Raw genomic sequence first — 19,305 nt, 5'->3', positions numbered from 1 at the left:
CGCCCCCGACTTGGTCTCGCCCCCCCCGGCTTGACTGCGCAGGCGCCGGCTCCGATCGATGAGTCTGCGCTCGGCTTCTCCCCCTGCGCGTCCCCCCCGGCCCCGCCCGTCTATCGATTCGTTCCGCCTCGCCCTTCCGGACTGAGCCCCGGCGGCGCGGGAGCGGAGCAGCGAGGTACGGCCCCCTCCCCCCCATACACACACACCGGCGTCCGGTCCCTCCCCGAGCTCGGGAGGCTGGGGAAGCAGCCGCGGAGGGAGGGTCTGTGGTGGGGAATCGGCCGAGGACTGGACGGAGACCGGGGCGGAATCGCCTCAGCGGCGGCGCCCCCGACGCCCCTTTCCCGGGCCTAGGGGCAGCCGCGCATGCGCCTTGTTGACCCCCTCCCGTTTATTCTCGGCACTGCGCACGCGCAGTTCTCCCTGCAGCAGCCTCTTGGCTGACTGCCCCCTGCAGGGGAAAGCTGGAATAACGCCTCCCGGTTGGTCCCCAGTAATAATAATGTTGGTATCCCATGTGAGGCTCACAGTCTCCATCCCCATTTTAATAATAATAATAATGGCGTTTGTTAAGCACTTATTGTGTGCAAAGCACTGTTCTAAGCGCTGGGGGTGATACAGGGTCATCAGGTTGGCCCACGTGGGACCTGATTACCCTGTATCTACCCCAGCGCTTAGAACAGTGCTCTGCACATAGTAAGCGCTTAACAAATACCAACCTTATTATTATTATTATTATTATTTGCCCAAGGTTACACAGCATTCATTCATTCAATAGTATTTATTGAGCGCTTACTATGTGCAGAGTACTGGACTAAGCGCTTGGAATGTACAAATCAGTAACAGAGACAGTCCCTGCCCTTTGACAGGGGAAGCAGTCTAATCGGGGGAAGCAGACAAGTGGTGGAGCCAGGATAAGAACCCATGATCTTCTGATTCCCAGGCCAGTGCCCTATCAACTACACTATCCTGCTACTTATCGAAGGCCCATCTCCTCCGAGAAGCCTTCCCTGCCTAAGCTCTCCTCCTCGGCCACTCCCTTCTGCGTCGCCCTGACCTGCTCCCTTCATTCACCGCGCCCCCAGCCCCACGGCACTTAGGTACCTATCTGTCATTTCTTTATTCATTCCTCTATTATCTATGATAACGCCTGTCTCCCCCTCTAGACTATGAGCTCGTTGTGGGCAGGGAATGTCACTGTATATTGTCATAATGTACTCTCCCAAGTGCTTAGTATAGTGTGTTGCACTCAGTAAGCTGTCAATAAATATGATTGAATGAATATCTGTAATTCATTTATTGCATGTCTGTCTCCCCCTCTAGACTCAAAGCTCATTGTGAGCAGAGCATTGGGTCTCTTTACTGTTGTACTCTCCCAAGTGCCGCTTAGTACACTGCCTTGCACATAGTAAGCACTCAAATATGAATGAATGAAGTTACTTAACTTCTTTGTGCCTCAGTTCCCTCATCTGCAAAATGGGGATTCAGTCCCTCTTCTCCCTCCATAGACTGTGGGCCCCATGAAGGACCAGATTATCATGAATCTACCCCAGCGCTTAACAAATATGTCAATTATCGTCATTATTATTATATGCCAGTTATTGTTATTATGGTCATGGGTTCGAAACCCGGCTCTGCCACTTGTCAGCTGTGTGACTGTGGGCAAGTCACTTCACTTCTCTGTGCCTCAGTTACCTCATCTGTAAAATGGGGATTAAGACCGTGAGCCCCACGTGGGACAACCTGATTACCTTGTATACCCCAGTGCTTAGAACAGTGCTCTGCACATAGTAAGCGCTTAACAAATACCAACATTATTACTGTATGCAGAGCACTGTCCTAAGCACTCGGGAGAGTACATAAAATAATATAACACACACATTCCCCATCCACCACGAGCTTACTGCCTAGAGAGGGAGGCAGACATTAATATAAATAAAATTACAGGTGTGTACCTAAGCGCTGTGGGGCTTGGGAGGCGGTGAATGAAGGGAGCACATCAAGGAGAAACAGTTCTTTGCTCATAAGGAGCTTAAAGTGTAGAGGGGGAGACAAAATAAATTACAGATATGTACATAATTGCTTTGGGGCTTAGCGGAGAGCAAATAAAGGGTACGAATCCAAGTAAAAGGGCCTACACAGAAGGGAGAGTGATTAGGGGAAATGAGGATATAGTTGAGGAAAGCCTCTTGGAGAAGTGATGTTAATAAGGCTTTCTTAGGGTAATTTGTTAAGCACTTCCTTTTTGCCAGGCACTGTACTAAGCGCTGGGATAGGGGAACAGCATGGCTCTACCACTTGTCCACTGTGAGACCTCAGTTACCTCATCTCTAAAATGGGGATTAAGACTGTAAGCACTGCAGGAACTGCATCCAACCCAATTAACGCAATAATAATTATTATGCTATTTATTACGTGCTTAGTATGTGCCAGGCACTTTACTAGCATCAGGGTGGATACAAGCAAATCGGGTTGGACACAATCCCTGTTCTGTATAGGGCTCACAGTCTTCGTTCCCATTTTATAGATGAGGTAGCTGAAGCACAGAGAAGTGAAGCAACTTGCCCAAGGTCACACAGCAGACAAGTGGTGGAGCAGGGATGAGAAGCAGCGTGGCGCAGTGGAGTCAGGGCTCATGAGTTCGAATCCCAGCTCTGCCACTTGTCAGCTGTGTGACTGTGGGCAAGTCACTTAACTTCTCTGTGCCTCAGTTCCCTCATCTGTAAAATGGGGATTAAGACTGTGAGCCCCACGTGGGACAACCTGATTCCCCTGTGTTTACCCCAGCGCTTAGAACAGTGCTCTGCACATAGTAAGCGCTTAACAAATACCAACATTATTATTATTATTAGATCCTTCTTACTCCCAGGCCCGGGCTCTAGCCACCCAGCCAAGCTGCTTCTCCTGCCTTCAGGACATCGCTACCTGGATGTCCCACTGACAACTCGGAAGCAGCGTGGCTCAGTGGAAAGAGCCCAGGCTTGGGAGTCAGAGGTCATGGGTTCGAATCCCAGCTCTGCCACTTGTCAGCTGTGTGACAGTTACCTCATCTGTAAAATGGGGGTGAAGACTGTGAGCCTCACGAGGGACAATCTGATTACCCTGTATCTACACCAGCTCTTAGAACGGTGCTCTGCACATAGTAAGTGCTTAACGAATACTACAGATAAAAATAAATAGTAATAAACTCAAACGTAACTTGTCCAAAATAAAACTCATCCTCTCACCCAGTGTCCCCACCGTGACTTTCACATCACTGTAGACAGCACCACTGTCCTCCCTGTCTCAGAAAGCAGCGGGGCTCAGTGGAAAGAGCCCAGGTTAAGGAATCAGAGGTCATGGATTCTAATCCCGGCTTTGCCACCTGTCAGCCGTGTGACTTTGGGCAGGTCACTTCACTTCTCGCTGCCTCCGTTCCCTCATCTGTAAAATGGGGATTAAGACTGTGAGCTTCACATGGGACAACCTGATGACCCTGTATCTACCCCAGCTCTTAGAACAGTGCTCGGCACACAGTAAGCGCTTAACAAATACCAATATTATTATTATTATTATTAGAAAGGCCATTACCTTGGCATTATCCTGGACTCACTTCTCAGTCACTTCACTCAAACATTCAACCCACATGTTCAGTCTGTCCCCAAATCCTGTCAGTTGTACCCTTACAACCTCACTACAATCTGTGATGTGGGTGTGTGTTCTTCCTCTTCCTTCTCCCTCTGGGTTGCCTGTGCTCTTAGGTCTACACTCTGGAAGTCCTTTGACGTTCACCTCCACCCTCTGCCCTAGAGCATTGATGTATATTTGTGTATGTATCTTTACACCCGGACGCTTCCCCAATCTGTAATTAATTTTAGCGTCTGTCTCCTATATCAGTTTGTAAACTCCTCGGAGGCAGGGATCATTTCCGCTAACCCTTTTGTATTCTCCAAGCTCGTGGTCCGGAGTTCTGCACGAAGTAAGTGCTCAGGAAATAACGCTGATGGAGCGATCCATCTTGTGGCTGGAGAGGCCAGTGCAGGACCCTCCATCCCAGCCACATCGTGCAGACGTGCACGACTGGCCCTTGGAATGTCGTTAAAAGCATTTCATTCATTCAGTAGTATTTATTGAGCGCTTACTATGTGCAGAGCACTGGACTAAGCGCTCGGAATGGACAATTCGGCAACAGATAGAGACAATCCCTGCCCAGTGACGGGCTCACAGTCTAACTGGGGGAGCATTTGCAGCGCCTGGCGCTGTCTTCCGTTTTGCTTCTTACCTCACGACCTTTTTGAAACTCCTTTTTGCGTAGCGGGGCACCATGCGGACCTGGCCTCGGGGACTGAGTCCCAGCCTTGGCTGAGATTTGGGTGATGATGATGATTGTGGTGTTCAATAATAATTGTGGTATTCGGGAAGCACTTATTGTGTGCCAGGCACTGTACCAAGCTGTGGGGTAGATAGAAGCTAATCAGGTTGAACACAATCCATGTCCCACATTAATTAATTATGGAATTTGTTAAGCGCTTACTATGAGCAGAGCACTGTTCTAAGCGCTGGAGTGGGTACAGGGTAATCAGATTGTCCCACATGGGGCTCACATTTTTTAATCCCCATATTTAATAATAATAATAATGTTGGTATTTGTTAAGCGCTTACTATGTGCCGAGCACTGTTCTAAGCGCTGGGGTAGACACAGGGGAATCAGGCTGTCCCACGTGGGGCTCACAGTCTTAATCCCCATTTTACAGATGAGGTAACTGAGGCCCAGAGAAGTTAAGTGACTTGCCCAAGGTCACACAGCAGACAAGTGGCGGAGTCTGGATTAGAACCCACGACCTCTGTCTCTCGAGGCCGGGCTCTTTCCACTAAGCCACATGGGGATCTCAGTCTTATTCCCCATTATACAGATGAGGTAACTGAGGCACAGAGGAAGTGAAGTGACTTGCCCAAGGTCACCCAGCAGCCAAGTGGCGGAGCCAGGATTAGAACCCAGATTCTTGTGACTCCCAGGCCCGTGCTCTATCCAGTAGGCCATACTGCTTTATTAAGCATTTACTGTGTGCCAGGCACTATACTAAGCACTGGGGTAGATACAGCAGCGTGGCTTAGTGGAAAGAGCACGACCTTGGGAGTCGGAAGTCATGGGTTCTAATCCCGGCTCGGCCACTTCTGGGCCCTGTGACTTCGGGCAAGTGACTTAACTTCTCTGTGCCTCAGTGTCCTCTTCTGTAAAATGGGGATTAAGACCTTGACCCCCACGTGGGGCAACCTGATTACCTTGCATCTCCCCCAGCGCTTAGGACAGTGCTTGGCACAGAGTAGGCGCTTTACAGATACCATTCGGCAGCACATATACTAAAATTGGAACGATACAGAGAAGATTAGCATGGCCCCCGTGCAAGGATGACACGCAAATACGTGAAGCATTCCATATTTTTTCCCCAATTAGACTGTAAATCCGTCAAAGGGCCGGGACCGTCTCTATCTGTTACCGATTTGTACATTCCAAGCGCTTAGTACAGTGCTCTGCACATAGTAAGCGCTCAATAAATACTATTGAATGAATGAATCAATATTATTATTATAAAGGCTAATGAGGTTGGACACAGTTCATGTCCCACATGGGGCTCACGGTCTTAATTCCCATTTTACAGATGAGATAACGGAGGACCAGAGAAGTGAAGTGGAATGAGGCCCATGGTCACAGAGCAGGTAAGTGGTGGGATTAGAACCCAGGTCCTGTGACTCCCAGGCCCGGGCTCTTTCCGCTAGGCCACGCTGCGTTGTTTTCTGTGTCCATAAAACGCTCGCTCTACCCTCCCAGCTTTGGGGTTTCCAGTGTCAGCTCTGCGCCCGGCAGCTGTTGGGGATTCCTGCTGTCGTCCATCCTCCTCCTGAGGGCCCCTCCCAGCCCTGCCACGATGCTCTGAGCAGAGCTGCAAGCTGGGAATGCCCAGGAGTTCATTGTTTGTCAGCCTGCTCTGTGATCCCAAACTCACCCACTGATACCCACCCCCCTTCTGTCACTCAGTCAATCAATCTGTGGTATTTACTGAACACTGAGGCCGAGGACCTGGGTTCTAATCCCCCAGCTCTGCCACTTACCTGCTGCGCGGGCTTTGAGCAAGTCACTTCACTTCTCTGGGCCTCAGTCCCTTCATCGGCAGAATGGGGATTCAATACCCGGTCTCCCTCGTACTTAGACTGTGAACCCCATATGGGACCCGATTACTCCGTATCTACTGCAGCGCTTGGCACGTAGAAAGCGCTTAACACATTATATCACCTATGTCGTCGAGTCGTTTCCGATTCGTAGGGACTCTATGGATATATTTTTTCCAGAATGTCCAGTCTTCGGCCGTAATCTGTGTATCGCAATGTATTCACTGTGTCCAGAGTGCTGTACCGAGGGCTTGGGAGGGTAAAATAGAGTACACAGAAACGATCACTGCCATCAGGAAGCTTACTGTCTACTGGGAGAGACACAGAAATAAATTATAGGTAGGGGAAGCAGCAGAGTAAAAGACTGTGGGCATAAGTGCTGTGGGGCTGGGAGGTTGGGTGAATAGCCAAGCACTTAGCAGGTACAGTCCCAAGAATGATGCCGAGGGAAGGGCAGATAGGATGGGGAAATGAGAGGTTGATCAGAGAGGAGGAGATCTGATTTTAGCAGGGCTTCGTAGATGGGGAGAGAGTGCCAGGCCGGAGGCAGGACGTGAGCCGAGATCGAGATACATTGAGAAGGTTGGCGATAGAGGAGCAGAGTGTGCGGGCTGGATTGTGGTAGAATATCAGTGAGGTAAGGTTGGAGGAAGAGAGCAGATTAAGTTCCTTAAAGCCAATGATAAGGAGTTTCGATTTGACGCTAGCACCGGAGGTTCTTGAGGAGTGGGGAGGTGTGCGCAGAACAATTTTTTAGAAAATTTTGTAGGGAAGCAGCATGGCCTAGTGGAAAGAGCCCGGGTTTAGGAGGAGAAGACCCGGATTCTAATCCTGGCTCTTCCACTAGCCTGTTGTTTGACCTGGGGCGAGTCACTTCACTTCTCTATGCCTCAGTTGCCTCTTCTGTAAAATGGGGGTTAAGATTGTGAGCCCACGTGGGACAAGGACCGTGTCCAACCTGATTACCTTGTATCTACCTCAGCACCTAGAACAGTGCTTGACACATAGCAAATACCATTAACAAGTACCATTAAAAAAGTGATGGGGCAGCAGGGTGAAGTGTGGAGCTGGAGGCAGGGAGGTCAGCGAGGAGGCTGACCTAGAGACCTTGTGCCCCTGAAGGGTCAGCCTGGGGCTTAGCCCACGGATGGCATGGGGGACTTCACGGCCTCGAGTAAGATGGCCTCAGACAGCCTTTCCCGTTGCCGGACTAGGAGACACGTGTCAACGCATGTGTTCCGTCAGATTCGTGGTGCAACGTGATGATGTCAAGACTGCCATTTTGCCAAAGTCCATCACAACTCAGAGGGGTCCCTGAGCCCCTGCACACCCCTCCCTGGCGGTCCCATACACTAAAGTGTAGCTCCGGACAGCCGGTCACCTAGCGCAGAGACTGGGCCTCAAGCCACACTGCGGGCTTTGGGGACCATGGGCGGGGGCGTTCCCGGGACCGTGTGCCCAGGACCGGCCCAGCCACAGGTACCCACACCAGCCTCTCCTCGCTCTCACCTCTAGGTCATGAACGCCTCTCAGGGCACGGTGGGCAGCGACCCGGTCATCCTGGCCACGGCCGGCTATGACCACACCGTCCGGTTCTGGCAGGCCCACAGCGGCATCTGCACGCGGACCGTGCAGCACCAAGACTCCGTATCCTTCCAGTGGGACCCTCCCCAACGGCTGCTCACGCAGGGACCCCTGGGAGAGGGCTCGAGGGGGTCCGCGACGCCAGACACAGTGCCAGGAAAGGGTGGGGGGGGGCTTGGCCCCGATCCATCCTCCAGTCAACCTCTCGATACAATTGATCGAGCCCCTACTGTGTGCAGAGCTCTGTGCTGAGCTCTCGGAAGAGCGTGATTCAGTACAGTTGATAGCCAAGATCCTCGCCTTCAAGAAGCTTCCATCTAGAGTGGGGAGGCAGATATCGAAATAAATTACAGATGAGGAAGCAGCACAGTGTAGCGATCTGTTCGTAAGTTCTTAGGTGAGGGGTCGGTAACTATCAAAGCATTTAGGAGGTACAGACCCAACTGCTAAGACGATGCAGAAGGGAGGGCGAATAGGTTGGGAGAGGAGAGGTTAGAAAGGGAAGGCTTCCTGGAGGAGATGGGATTTTTTTTTTTTTTTTTTTTTTTAGGAGAACTTGGAAGAAAGGGAGCTTACTGGTCTGTCAGACGTGAAGGGAGTTGAGAGCCTTGGCAACAACAAGCAAGTCTTCCCTTAGCCTTCCGGGAGCCGCCTCGACCTCCCCCGTTTGGACTGACCAGTCCCCGGCCTGAGGGACCGTCCTCGGTCCCGCAGGGGATCCCTGCAGATCTCCATGTTCTCCGCTACAGAAGGGCTCAGGACGGCAGAGGAGATACAGCAGACTGTCTGTCACGTGGGGGTCAGGGGGCGGCCCCCTGAAGAATGACCCGCTGGTCTCCCCAGGGGGCCGGTGCAGCCCCTGACCCCAGCCCCCTGTCATTCTGAGTGCTGAGCTCCTCTGAGGCTGCCCCACCCTCCCCGAGGACAGCCCTGCCAGCTTTCAGGCCCCGGGGAGCCTTAAGTTGTTCCGGAGAGGTCCGGAACGTTCTGAATTGTTCCGGGTAGTTCCAGAGAGCCCCCAAGAGCCTTGGAGAGCCCCAGATTGCTCCAGAGAACTTCCAAGACACACAACCCCCCTCACCCCCGAGAGTTCAGGAGTCCTTCGGATTGTTCCAGAGAGGCCCAGAGAGTTCTAGTTAGTTCCCGAGAGGCCCGGAGAGGCTGGGCAGCTTCCGCCTCGGCGCCATTGGGCTCATCGCCAGGCCCCCAGAAAACCGCTGCTGCCACTGCCAACAATCCCGTGAGCCTGGCGACCCTATGCTCGCCAACCTTAACGCAGTGCTCAGCAAGTCAACGCCCTGGAAATCACTCCGGATCGCAGCATGGTCGCCGCCGCAGGTACCCACGCCGCCTCCGTGCTCGTCTCCCTGTTCCCCTTCCTCCCTGTTCCCCTCCCCTTAGACCCTCCCCGCTGCACCCTCCCACAGACTCTCTCCTCATTCGCCCTCCCACGGACCACCTTCTCCTTCCCTTCCCCTTCACCTGGACGCCCACTCAGACCATCTGCCTAAACCCGTCCCCCAGACCTTCGCCTCACTGGGTCCCCCACAGACCATCCCAGAATTATTGTCAAATCGAATGGTGGGCCACAGCCCCTTGGGAGAGCCAGCCCGGCTCGGTGCCGGCGTTGCTGAGCCCGGGACCTGCCAAGCCCCAGCCTCTCCTGCCCGGGCCGCCCCTCCCCTCCTGCAAGCCCTTGGGGGAGGAGGACCAGGGTGGCATCCGTGCCAGCTCCATAGTGTCAGGGGCAGCTCGGTTGGAGCAGGGCGAGTGTATGTTTGGGCCACTCCCCTACCTCTTCAGCCCCAGCCCATCCCCACCCGCCCCTCTGGGACCCCCTTCATCGGTGTCACGGCGCTGGCAGCGGTCATCACAGCCTTCCCGGCGTACTCCCGGTTGGGGAGTCCCCCCCGCCCGCTGCCGCCGGGTTCTCCCCTTGCCCCGGTTGGGGAGGGAGCCGAGGCGGGGACCGGTGAGGACCGGATGTCCCGTGTCCCGCTTGGCCTCCCCCAGGCTACCAGCACATCCGCATGTACGACCTGAACTCCAACAACCCCAACCCCGTCATCAACTACGACGGCGTCAGCAAGAACGTGTCGTCGGTGGGCTTCCACGAGGACGGCCGCTGGATGTACACGGGCGGGGAGGACTGCATGGCCAGGATCTGGGACCTCAGGTAGCTCCCGCCTCCTGCCGCTGTCCACACTCTCTCCGGCTGCCGGCGTTCATTCAGTCATCTATTGAGTGCTTCCTGTGTGCAGAGCACTGTACTAGGTACTTGGGAAGTATAATTCAGCAACAAATGGAGACTATCCCAGCCCACAACGGACTCACAGTCTAGAAGGGAGGAAACAGATATTAAAACAAGTAAACAGGTATCAGTAGCATCAGGGAGAAGACGGGACACTGTGCCGAATGCTGGGCCTATCCCAGGAGAAGCCCACTGGACTTGGCCCCTTCTTCTCCCAGGACTCGCTCTGTGAGGGGGGGGCGGGGGGGGGGGACAGGGGGAAGACGGAGCCTAGAGAGGTTCAAGGATTTGCCCCGTCACAGGCTTCCTGGCAGTGGTGGGATTTCAGGAGACTTTGAAGGTGGAGAGGGCTGTGGTCTGGGGAGGATTTGGAGACCCTCTAAGCCAGACCCTTCCTCTGTCCAGACCTGCTCCACCCACCCCTTTCCCTGGGCTTCTCAGCCCTAGGCCTTCCGTCTCTGGGTCTCTGCGCCCTGAGCTCTGGGTCTCCAGATTCTGGGTCTCTGGGCTCGACTCCTCAGAGATCCCCACACTCCTCTCTATGGGGGACAAAACAGACCTCGTGAGACCACCAGCTCTGGCTCCTGACCAAGGCAAGAACCGAGTCCTAAACCCAGGGCGCACAGGGCAGCGCGGCCTCCCCTTCGGCCCCCCAGGGTCCAGCACCAACCTCAGGTTCCTTGCAGGTCTCGCAACCTACAGTGTCAGCGGATCTTCCAGGTGAATGCCCCCATCAACTGTGTCTGCCTGCACCCCAACCAGGTACCCACCCAATCAATCAATTGTATTTATTGAGCGTTCTCTGGGTGCAGGGTACTGTTCTGAGCACTTGGGAGAGTATAATGCAACAGAGACGGTGGACACGTTCTCTACCCACGAGGAGCTTACAGTCTGGAGGGGGAGAGTGACATTAAAATAAGTCAGATTGGAGCGTAAGCGCTTTGGGGCTAAGGGTGGGGTGAATAAAGGGGATAAATACAAATGTGAGGGGGACGCAGAAGGGAATGGGAGAAGAGGAAATGAGGGCTAAGTCGGGGAAGGCCTCTTGGAGGAGATATGATTTAAATAAGGCTTTGAAGGTGGGCAGAGCGATCATCTGTTGCATATGAAGAGGGAGGGAGTTCCGGGCCAGAGGCGGGACCTGGCCAAGGAATAGGCAACAAGATTGACAAGATCGAGATACAGGGAGTAAGTTGGATTTAGAGGAGCCAAGTGAAAGTGCTGGGTTTTAGTAGAATAACCCTATTTTAATAGGAGGGGGCACAGTGATTGCTTTAAAACCCACGGTAAGGAGTTTGATGCGGAGATGGATGGGCAACCACTGGAGGTTCTTGGGTGGGGAAACATGAACTGAACTTTGTTTTAGAAAAATGAACGGGCAGCAGAGTGAAGTTTGGACTGAAGTGGGAAGAGGCAGGAGGCAGGGAGGTCAGCAACGAAGCTGATGCAGTTGTCCAAGTTGGGATGGGATAATTGCTTGGATCAACATGGTATCAGTTTCAGTGGAGAGGAACGGGAAGATTTTAGCGATGTCGTGCAGGCTGAAACCGACAAGATCGGGTGACAGATTGAATATGTGGGTTGAATGAGAGAGAGGAGTCGAGGATAATGCCAAGGTTACGGGCTTGTGAGACGGAGGATGGTGGTTCCGTCTGCAATAATGGGAAAGTCTGGAGGAGGATGGGGTTTGAGTAGAAAGATAGGGTGTGCTGCTGTGAAGATGTAAATTTGAGGTGTCAGCGGGACATCCATTCGTTCATTCAATTGTATTTATTGAGCGCTTGCTCTGTGCAGAGCACTGTACCAAGCCCTTGGAAAGTCCAATTCGGCAACAGATAGACAATCCCTATCCAGCAACGGGCTAGGAATCGGTGGTGTCAGCGGGACATCCAGGTAGCAGTGTCCTGAAGGCAGGAGGAGATTTGAGACTGCAGAGGTGAGAGGTTGGGGCTGGCGGTGTAGATTTGGGAGCCATTCTCCAAGGGAGCGGGTGCAGATGGAGAATAGGAGACCCAGAACCGAGCCTTGGGGGACTCTCCCTCCCTGGAGAGCCGGTTCTCAGCCGGCGAGGGGCACCGGGGGGACCCGCGGCGGCGGCCTTCGGGGAGTGAGTGACCGCAACTGCCATGGACAGCTGGCTCTGAGCGGTGGGGTCCAGCTCTAAACTGGACAGCAGGAGTGAGGCCGGGCCCTGGAGAGGCGAGGGCCGTTTAGACCGTGAGCCCGTCACTGGGCAGGGATTGTCTCTATCTGTTGCCGAATTGTCCATTCCAAGCGCTTAGTCCCGTGCTCCGCCCAGAGTAAGCGCGCCTAGTGGAAAGATCCCGGGCTTGGGAGTCAGAGGTCACGGTTTCTAATCCCGGCTCCACCACTTAACAACTGCGTGACCTTGGGCAAGTCACTTCACTTCTCTGGGCCTCAGTTCCCTCGTCTGTAAAATGGGGATGAAGACTGTGAGCCCTACGTGGGACAACCTCATTACCTTGTATCTACCTCAGCGCTTAGGACAGTGCTTGGCACATAGAGAAGCAGCGTGGCTTGGGGGAAGAGCCTGGGCTTGGGAGACAGAGGTCGTGGGTTCTAATCCCGGCTCCGCCGCTTGCCAGCTGTGTGGCTTTGGGCAAGTCACTTCACTTCTTTGTGCCTCAGTTCCCTCATCTGTAAAATGGGGATTAAAAACTGTGAACCCCACAGGGAACAACCTGATCACCTTGTATCTTCCCCAGCGCTTAGAACAGTGCTTTGCACATAGTAAGCACTTAACAAATACCACCGTCGTTATTATTATTATGAGTAAGCGCTTAACAAATACCATCATTACAGCGTGGCTCAGTGGAAAGAGCCCGGTCTTGGGAGTCAGAGGTCCTGGGTTCGAATCCCAGCTCTGCCACTTGTCAGCTGGGTGACTGTGGGCGAGTCACTTCACTTCTCGGTGCCTCGGTGACCTCATCTGTAAAATGGGGATTAACTGTGAGCCTCACGTGGGATGACCTGATGACCCTGTATCTACCCCGGCGCTTAGAACAGTGCTCTGCACATAGTAAGCGCTTAAATACCAACGTAATTATTATTATTATTGTTATAAAGACGAATGAATGAATGAATGAATGAATGAATGAATGAATGAATGTGGCACCGTGAGGCACTTTCGGTAGTGGACACTAGGTGGCGCCGTGGGGCCCTCTCCGGAGTGGGCGCTAGGTGGCGCTGTTCCGGCCGTCCTCCACTTCCAAAAAAATGTTGGTATTTGTTAAGCGCTTACTATGTGCAGAGCACTGTTCTAAGCGCTGGGGGATACAAGGTGATCAGGTTGCCCACGTGGGGCTCACAGTTTTAATCCCCATTTTCCAGATGAGGTAACTGAGGCACAGAGAAGTGAAGTGACTTGCCCAAAGTCACACAGCTGGCAAGCAGTGGAGCCGGGTTTAGAACCCACGACCTCTGACTCCCAAGCCTAGGCTCTTTCCAACGAGCCACGCTCGAAGCTCATTTCGTTTAGTGGCCAGCAAGTTAATCTGCACACAAGCGATTAATCAGTCGAAGGTATCTGCCGTGCCCTTGGTGGGTACTCAGCGCTCGAGAGAGTACAGTACAACCGAGTTCCCTGCTCACAAGGAGCCTCCAGTCTCGAGGGTCCCCTTCCCGCCCGGGGTTCAAAGGGCCACCGAAGCCGAGCTGAGGCGATCGGGGTTCCAGGCTGTGGGGCGGTGCACGGTAGGGGTTGGCGAGCCCAGTGGGTGGGCCCGACCCCGCACCGCCCCTTCCCACTGCAGGCCGAGCTGATCGTGGGGGACCAGAGCGGGGCCGTCCACATCTGGGACCTCAAGACCGACCACAACGAGCAGCTGATCCCCGAGCCAGAGGTCTGCATCAACGCCGTCCACATCGACCCCGACGCCAGCTACATGGCGGCCGTCAACAGCTCGGTAGGGGCCGGCGCTGGGGCCGCCGCGGGGAGGGAGGGAGCGAGCGAGGGCGGCACCGGGGGCCAGCGGGAGGGAGGGCTGAAGGGCGGGCGGGCAGACTGGTTGGCACGAAGGCAGATGGGCACGTGGACGAGGGGCAGGTGGATGGGGTGGTGGGTGGATGGGAGAACCCGGTCGTTCCCTTTTAATTTACTCAGTCATATTTCTTGAGAGCTTACTATGTGCAGAGCACCGAACTAAGTGCTTGGGCAAGAACAATACGACAGTAAACAGACATATTCCCTGTCCACAACGAGCTTACGGTCTCTCTCCCAACAGAAGCAGTCTTGACGGTATTGATTCAGTACCTACTGGGTGCCAGCACTGTGCTGGGGCAGATACAAGTGAATCCAATTGGACCCAGTCTCTGCGCCACCCAGGGCTCACAGTCTGAGAGAGAGGGACAGCAAAATCTGGTCTCCATTGTATAGGGCAGGCAACTGGGGCCCAGAGAGGTCAAGTGACTTGCCCAAGGTAAAACAGCGAGCCAGCTATGGAGCTGGGCCTGGAACCCCCATCTCCCGAATCCCGGCCCCAGGCTCTCTCCAGCGGGTCCCTTACCTGCCTCCCTCTACCTGGATTCCTTGCAGCCACACATCTAGCTGGGGGCTGCCTAGATGACTGGTCCCTGCCCTTCCCCATCTCCAAAAACTAGTCCTAAATTAGTCAAAAGGCCGTTTCCAGTCCCTGCCCGAAGCAGGGCCCGGCTCCCGGGGAAGGGCCGAGGTCTGGCCCGTTCAAGACACCCAGAGACCAGGCAGCCTTTGGCTTCTGCTGTGGCCACAAGCTATAGTGGGCACTTCCTTCAGGTCCTTTTCGTCCCCGCAGTGGAGAATGTTCAGAAGCTTGGGCACCTGACCCAGGTCCAGCCAGACCCAGGAGGCATCGAGCCTAGAGGCCCAGAACCAGAGGCCCGGGGAACGGGATAGGTGGGGCCGGGCCAGGCCGGCCCGGCCCTGCGCGAAGGAAGGGGCTGACTTAGAGGGCCTCCAACACCCCCACCAAGCCCCTCCAGATCACAACCCTCTCCACCTTCAAAACCTCCTGAAAGCCCTCCTCCTCCAGGAAGCTATCCCCGATTCGTTCCCAGGCACCTCAGTCCAATAGCTAACCCCTGGTTTAGGGGATCGATCACGGGCCTGAGCGACAGAAGGACCTGGATTTTAATCCCGGCTCCGCCACACGTCTGCCGTGTGAACTTGGTCAAGTCACTTCACTTCTCTGGGCCTCGGTTACCTCGTCTGTAAAATGGAGAAGAAGACCGTGAGCCCCATGTGGGATAGGGACTGTGTCCAACCTGATTCGCTTGTATCTACCCCAGTGTGTAGAACAGTGCTTGACACAAAGTAAGCGCTTAGCAAATGATAATAATAATCTAATTATTATAATATAATAATACCATTATCATCATTTCATCCCTGTTCTCAGCATTTCTGAATCTGCAGATATTTATGTATTTTATTTATTTCCATCCTGAAACGTTTGTGCTAGTTTTCTCTTGCTCTGTCCTTGCTCCTCTCTCCTCCTCCTGCTCCCGCTGTTTCCATGTGATTTTTTTCCGTCTCCTCCTCTAGTCTGTAAGCTTCTTAAGGACAGGGATCGCGTCCGCTGACGCTCTTCAAGCTCTCAACGCGGTGGTCCGCCCACAGCAGGTGCTCGGTCCTTGCCACCGATGGATTGACTGATTGATTGACAGGTCACCCCCGTTTGGCTTCTCAGGGCAACTGCTACGTGTGGAACCTGACCGGGGGCATCGGGGAGGAGGTGACCCAGCTGATCCCCAAAACGAAGATCCCGGCCCACAACCGCTACGCCCTGCAGTGCAAGTTCAGCCCTGACTCCACGTGAGGGACTCGGCCTGCGCCCCCTTCCCCCGCCCCCGGACCCTCAGGCATCTCCCCCAGCCCTCCACCAGGCAGGCCTCCGTACTTAGCCCCAGCCCCCCGGGAGCACGGTAGGGGTCTGGGGGACCGAGATGCGGCCGGCGGGGGCCCGTGGGCAGATCCCGGGCCCGAGTCGCGGCTCACCCGTCCTCTTATCCGGGCGCTCTCCCCCGGCTCGGAGGCGGCTCGGAGGCTGTGGGTCGGGGTGTCCATCCCTCCAGGGCTGCGGGAGTCAGGTGGTCGGAGGGCGTGGGCCCGGGGGCAGGGAAGGGGAGACCGACGGGAGAGGGAGGATGCCCTTTGTAGGATGAGGACGAGGCCGATAGAAGGTACTCAGGAGAGGAGTGTGGGAGGACCCACTGCTGTTACTGTCCTTCCCCCAGGGGACCCCCTGACCCCATCCCTTCCAGCGGCCTCTCCCTCCTCAATACAGTTGCAGCTGAAGCCAAGTCTCCCCTGGCTTGTAGAACCCCCGGAGGTGAACCGCCCCCCCAATAGCCTCCCGTCTCCTAGCCGGCGCTGTCCTGGAGGGAGTCCCTGGCTCTTGGGGGCTGCACCCAGGCAATGCTGGATGGGACAGACCCGTCCCGAGCTCCCAGTCAGATGGTCCCGAGGGATAGAGTCTGCCAGGACGTGTGTCCCGGGACCCCTGGGGAGGGGAATTGGGCAAGGACCCGCAAGCTCCCCCAGAGCAGCCCCCGAAGGGTCGATTGGGGTGCCTTCCGCTGGGAGAGGGGAGCCAGAGAAGCACAAAGGCTGTTGGGAATCGGACTGTCGGGGCGGTGACGTGGTGAGAGCGGGAGGTCTGCGCGTGGGCGGGTGGAGGCCGGCCGGCCCGGCTCGGCCTTCCGCGTGCCGACGGCCCCGTGGCGTCCCCAGGCTCCTGGCCACCTGCTCGGCCGACCAGACCTGCAAGATCTGGAGGACGTCCAACTTCTCCCTGATGACGGAGCTGAGCATCAAGAGCAGCAACCCGGGAGAGACGTCGCGCGGCTGGATGTGGGGCTGCGCCTTCTCCGGCGACTCTCAGTACATTGTCACCGGTGAGACCCTCCCCTCGGCACCATGCGACGAGCACCGATCTCCGTGGACCTCAGTTTCCCCATCTGTAGAATGGGGAATCGATACCCTTTAGATTGGGAGTCCCGTGAAGGACAGTAGTAGGCGGGAGACAGGCCGATTTGCATCTATTGCATCTTCCCCAGGGCTCGGCACGTAATCGTAACAGGTTCTGCTGAGCACTTACTATGTGCCGGGCACGGTGCCGAGGGAACTGAGGCCTAGAGAAGTGAAGTGATTTACCCAGGGTCACCTAGCAGGGAAGCGGTAGAGCCGGGATGAGGACAGGGGTGCCCTGACTCGGCCGCGCTGCCCCTCTTTGGGGAGCGGCCCCGCCATCTCCCCAGCTCTGAGCCCTTCTGATACCGACTCCACCGAGTCTCCCCTTAACCCCCACCCTGCCCCGATCTGTCCTTAGACCGATCCCACTGTAGCTGTCACCGGTGGCGGGGGGGGTCGGGCTCCAGCTGGGATGAACCAGGGAAGGACGGGACTCGAGGCGTGGGGGACTGCGGAGGGGTGGGATGGAGGGGCTGTGGGGAATGGATGGGGCGGGCCGGATGGGGGAGGGAGGAGGTGGGTAAGGCCTAGTGGCAAGAGCGTGGGCTTGAGAGTCAGAGGACCCTGCTTCTAAGCCCAGCGCCACACTTGTCTGCCGCGTGACCTTGAGCAAGTCACTTCACTTCTCTGTGCCTCAGTGACCTCATCTGGAAAACGGGGATTAAGACCGTGAGCCCCTCGTGGGACAATCTGATTACCTTCTATCTATCCCAGCGCTTAGAACAGTGCTTGGCACATAGTAAGCCCTTAACGAATACCATCATCGTTATTACTGTTATCTGGATGGGGCGCCCCAGCTTCGGGAGGGAGAAGGAGAGCACCTGGATGAAGCAGACCGGATGTGGGGCGAAAGAGGTGGACCAGACTGGGGAGGGAGGGAGAAGGTGGGCCTCTGAATGGGGCAGATGGGACCGGGGAGGAAGGAGGAGGGCATCTGGATGGGGTGGACCAGACGGGGGAGGGAGGAGGGGAACTGGATTGAGGAAGGAAGGGGCGGGCGTCCGGACCGGGCGGGCTGGATAGGTGAGGGAGGAAGTGGGCATCTGGACAGGGCAGATCAGATGGTTGACGGAGAGAGGTGGGAATCTGGGCAGACTGGATCGGGGAGGGAGGAGGTGGGCATCCGGATGGGGTGGACCGGGTGGGTGAGAGAGGGAGGCGGGCGTCCGAGCGGACAGCGGCTGGGGGTAGAGGAAGTGGGGGCGGCGCAGTGACCTGTCTGCTGTGTCCCCAGCGTCCTCCGACAACCTGGCCCGGCTGTGGTGCGTGGAGACCGGGGAGATCAAGCGGGAGTACAGCGGCCACCAGAAGGCCGTCGTGTGCCTGGCGTTTAACGACAGCGTGCTGGGGTAGCGGCTGGCCGACGGGGACGCCCCAGACCCCGGCCGCCCCGGTGGGCAGAGGGGCGGGCGTGTCCGCTTCCCTCCCCGCCGTCGCTCACCCCGCACCCGGCAGCGGGACCCAGGACGGTCTTGGAAAGATTGTGGTCAGCTTTCTCTGGAAGAAGCCCCTTACAGCCGCGGGTACGGGGCACGGACGTGACCCTCTAGACACGTGGCTGGGTATGGTCACGTGTGCGTGGGTGCCACCCACTCGGTCCTGTCCCCGCCACGGGCCGGGAAGCACAGCCGGCTCTACGGGGAGGGGGTGGGTGGCTGGTTCGTCCGGCCGCCCGTCCGGCCGGCCCTCCGCAGGCCGGGGCTCCACCGCTCCAGGCTCATCTCTTCTGCTGCGTGGACCGGAGACGGAGGGTGCTGCCGGCCAGGGTGGGTCAGAGGGCTCCCGCCACCAGCTGGGTCGGAACCCTGACCCAGTGCTCCCTGAGCGGGGGCCGTTACAAAAACCCGCTGTGTCCACGCTCCCAGGATCCCACCTCCTCTCTGACAAGAGACCAGCAGCCAGAGGAAGTTGAGGGGTGGGAAAGCTGCCGGGGGAGGAGGGTGTCACCATCGGAGGACAGAGGGGGAAACGGGCAGGGGGCCGCCCCTCCTCTTCCCTCGGGCCCTCGCTTTTTGGGGGGGAAGAGGGGAGCAGACGGCGCGAAGAACAGAGGAGGGGCCCCGGCTGTCGCCGTTGGGGAATCGCTTTATTTCAGGCCCGGGCTGGGGAGCCCCCCCCCCCCCCCCCCGGACCGACGGGAGGGTCGCGGGGCGGCTCTTCCTACTCTAACCCAGCCGGACGCCGTCCGTGTCGTAAGTAAACCATCCCTCCCACGTGTGGCTCCTCTTTTCTCCCCGCCGGGGGTCCCGTGGTCTGAGGTTGTGGGGGCCGGGGGGCGGCCACAGGCGGTGAGCGCCGGACCGTGGCCGGCGGGCGCTAATCCGGGAGATAGTAGAAGCAGACGGACACGCAGATG

The 19,305-nt window shown here is 56.3% G+C and overlaps 1 protein-coding gene and 1 non-coding gene across 3 annotated transcripts; both read left to right on the top strand.

Moving 5' to 3' along the window:
- Positions 1 to 96: 96 nt before the first annotated feature.
- Positions 97 to 19,162, top strand: MLST8 (MTOR associated protein, LST8 homolog). Of its 2 annotated transcripts, XM_029058028.1 has the most exons (10): positions 97 to 175; positions 5,640 to 5,697; positions 7,663 to 7,794; positions 9,018 to 9,069; positions 9,745 to 9,907; positions 10,669 to 10,744; positions 13,756 to 13,908; positions 15,667 to 15,791; positions 16,710 to 16,873; positions 18,184 to 19,162. In XM_029058028.1, exons 2-10 carry the CDS (start codon positions 5,674 to 5,676, stop codon positions 18,300 to 18,302), a joined length of 1,008 nt encoding a protein of 335 aa, XP_028913861.1. In that variant the 5' UTR covers positions 97 to 175; positions 5,640 to 5,673; the 3' UTR covers positions 18,303 to 19,162. The 2 variants fall into 2 exon arrangements, with proteins under 2 accessions (XP_028913861.1, XP_028913862.1); XM_029058029.2 differs by lacking the exon at positions 5,640 to 5,697 and having other exon boundaries at positions 126 to 175.
- On the top strand, positions 5,319 to 5,423 carry LOC114809279. The gene has a single exon (XR_003757067.1). It is a non-coding gene; the product is annotated as a U6 spliceosomal RNA (small nuclear RNA).
- Positions 19,163 to 19,305: the final 143 nt, after the last annotated feature.

This window comes from Ornithorhynchus anatinus, chromosome 2 (assembly GCF_004115215.2).
Source record: "Ornithorhynchus anatinus isolate Pmale09 chromosome 2, mOrnAna1.pri.v4, whole genome shotgun sequence".
NCBI lineage: Eukaryota > Metazoa > Chordata > Mammalia > Monotremata > Ornithorhynchidae > Ornithorhynchus > Ornithorhynchus anatinus.
The sequence above is the reverse complement of the archived record's forward strand: the minus strand, read 5'-3'. Positions and strand labels throughout refer to the sequence as shown.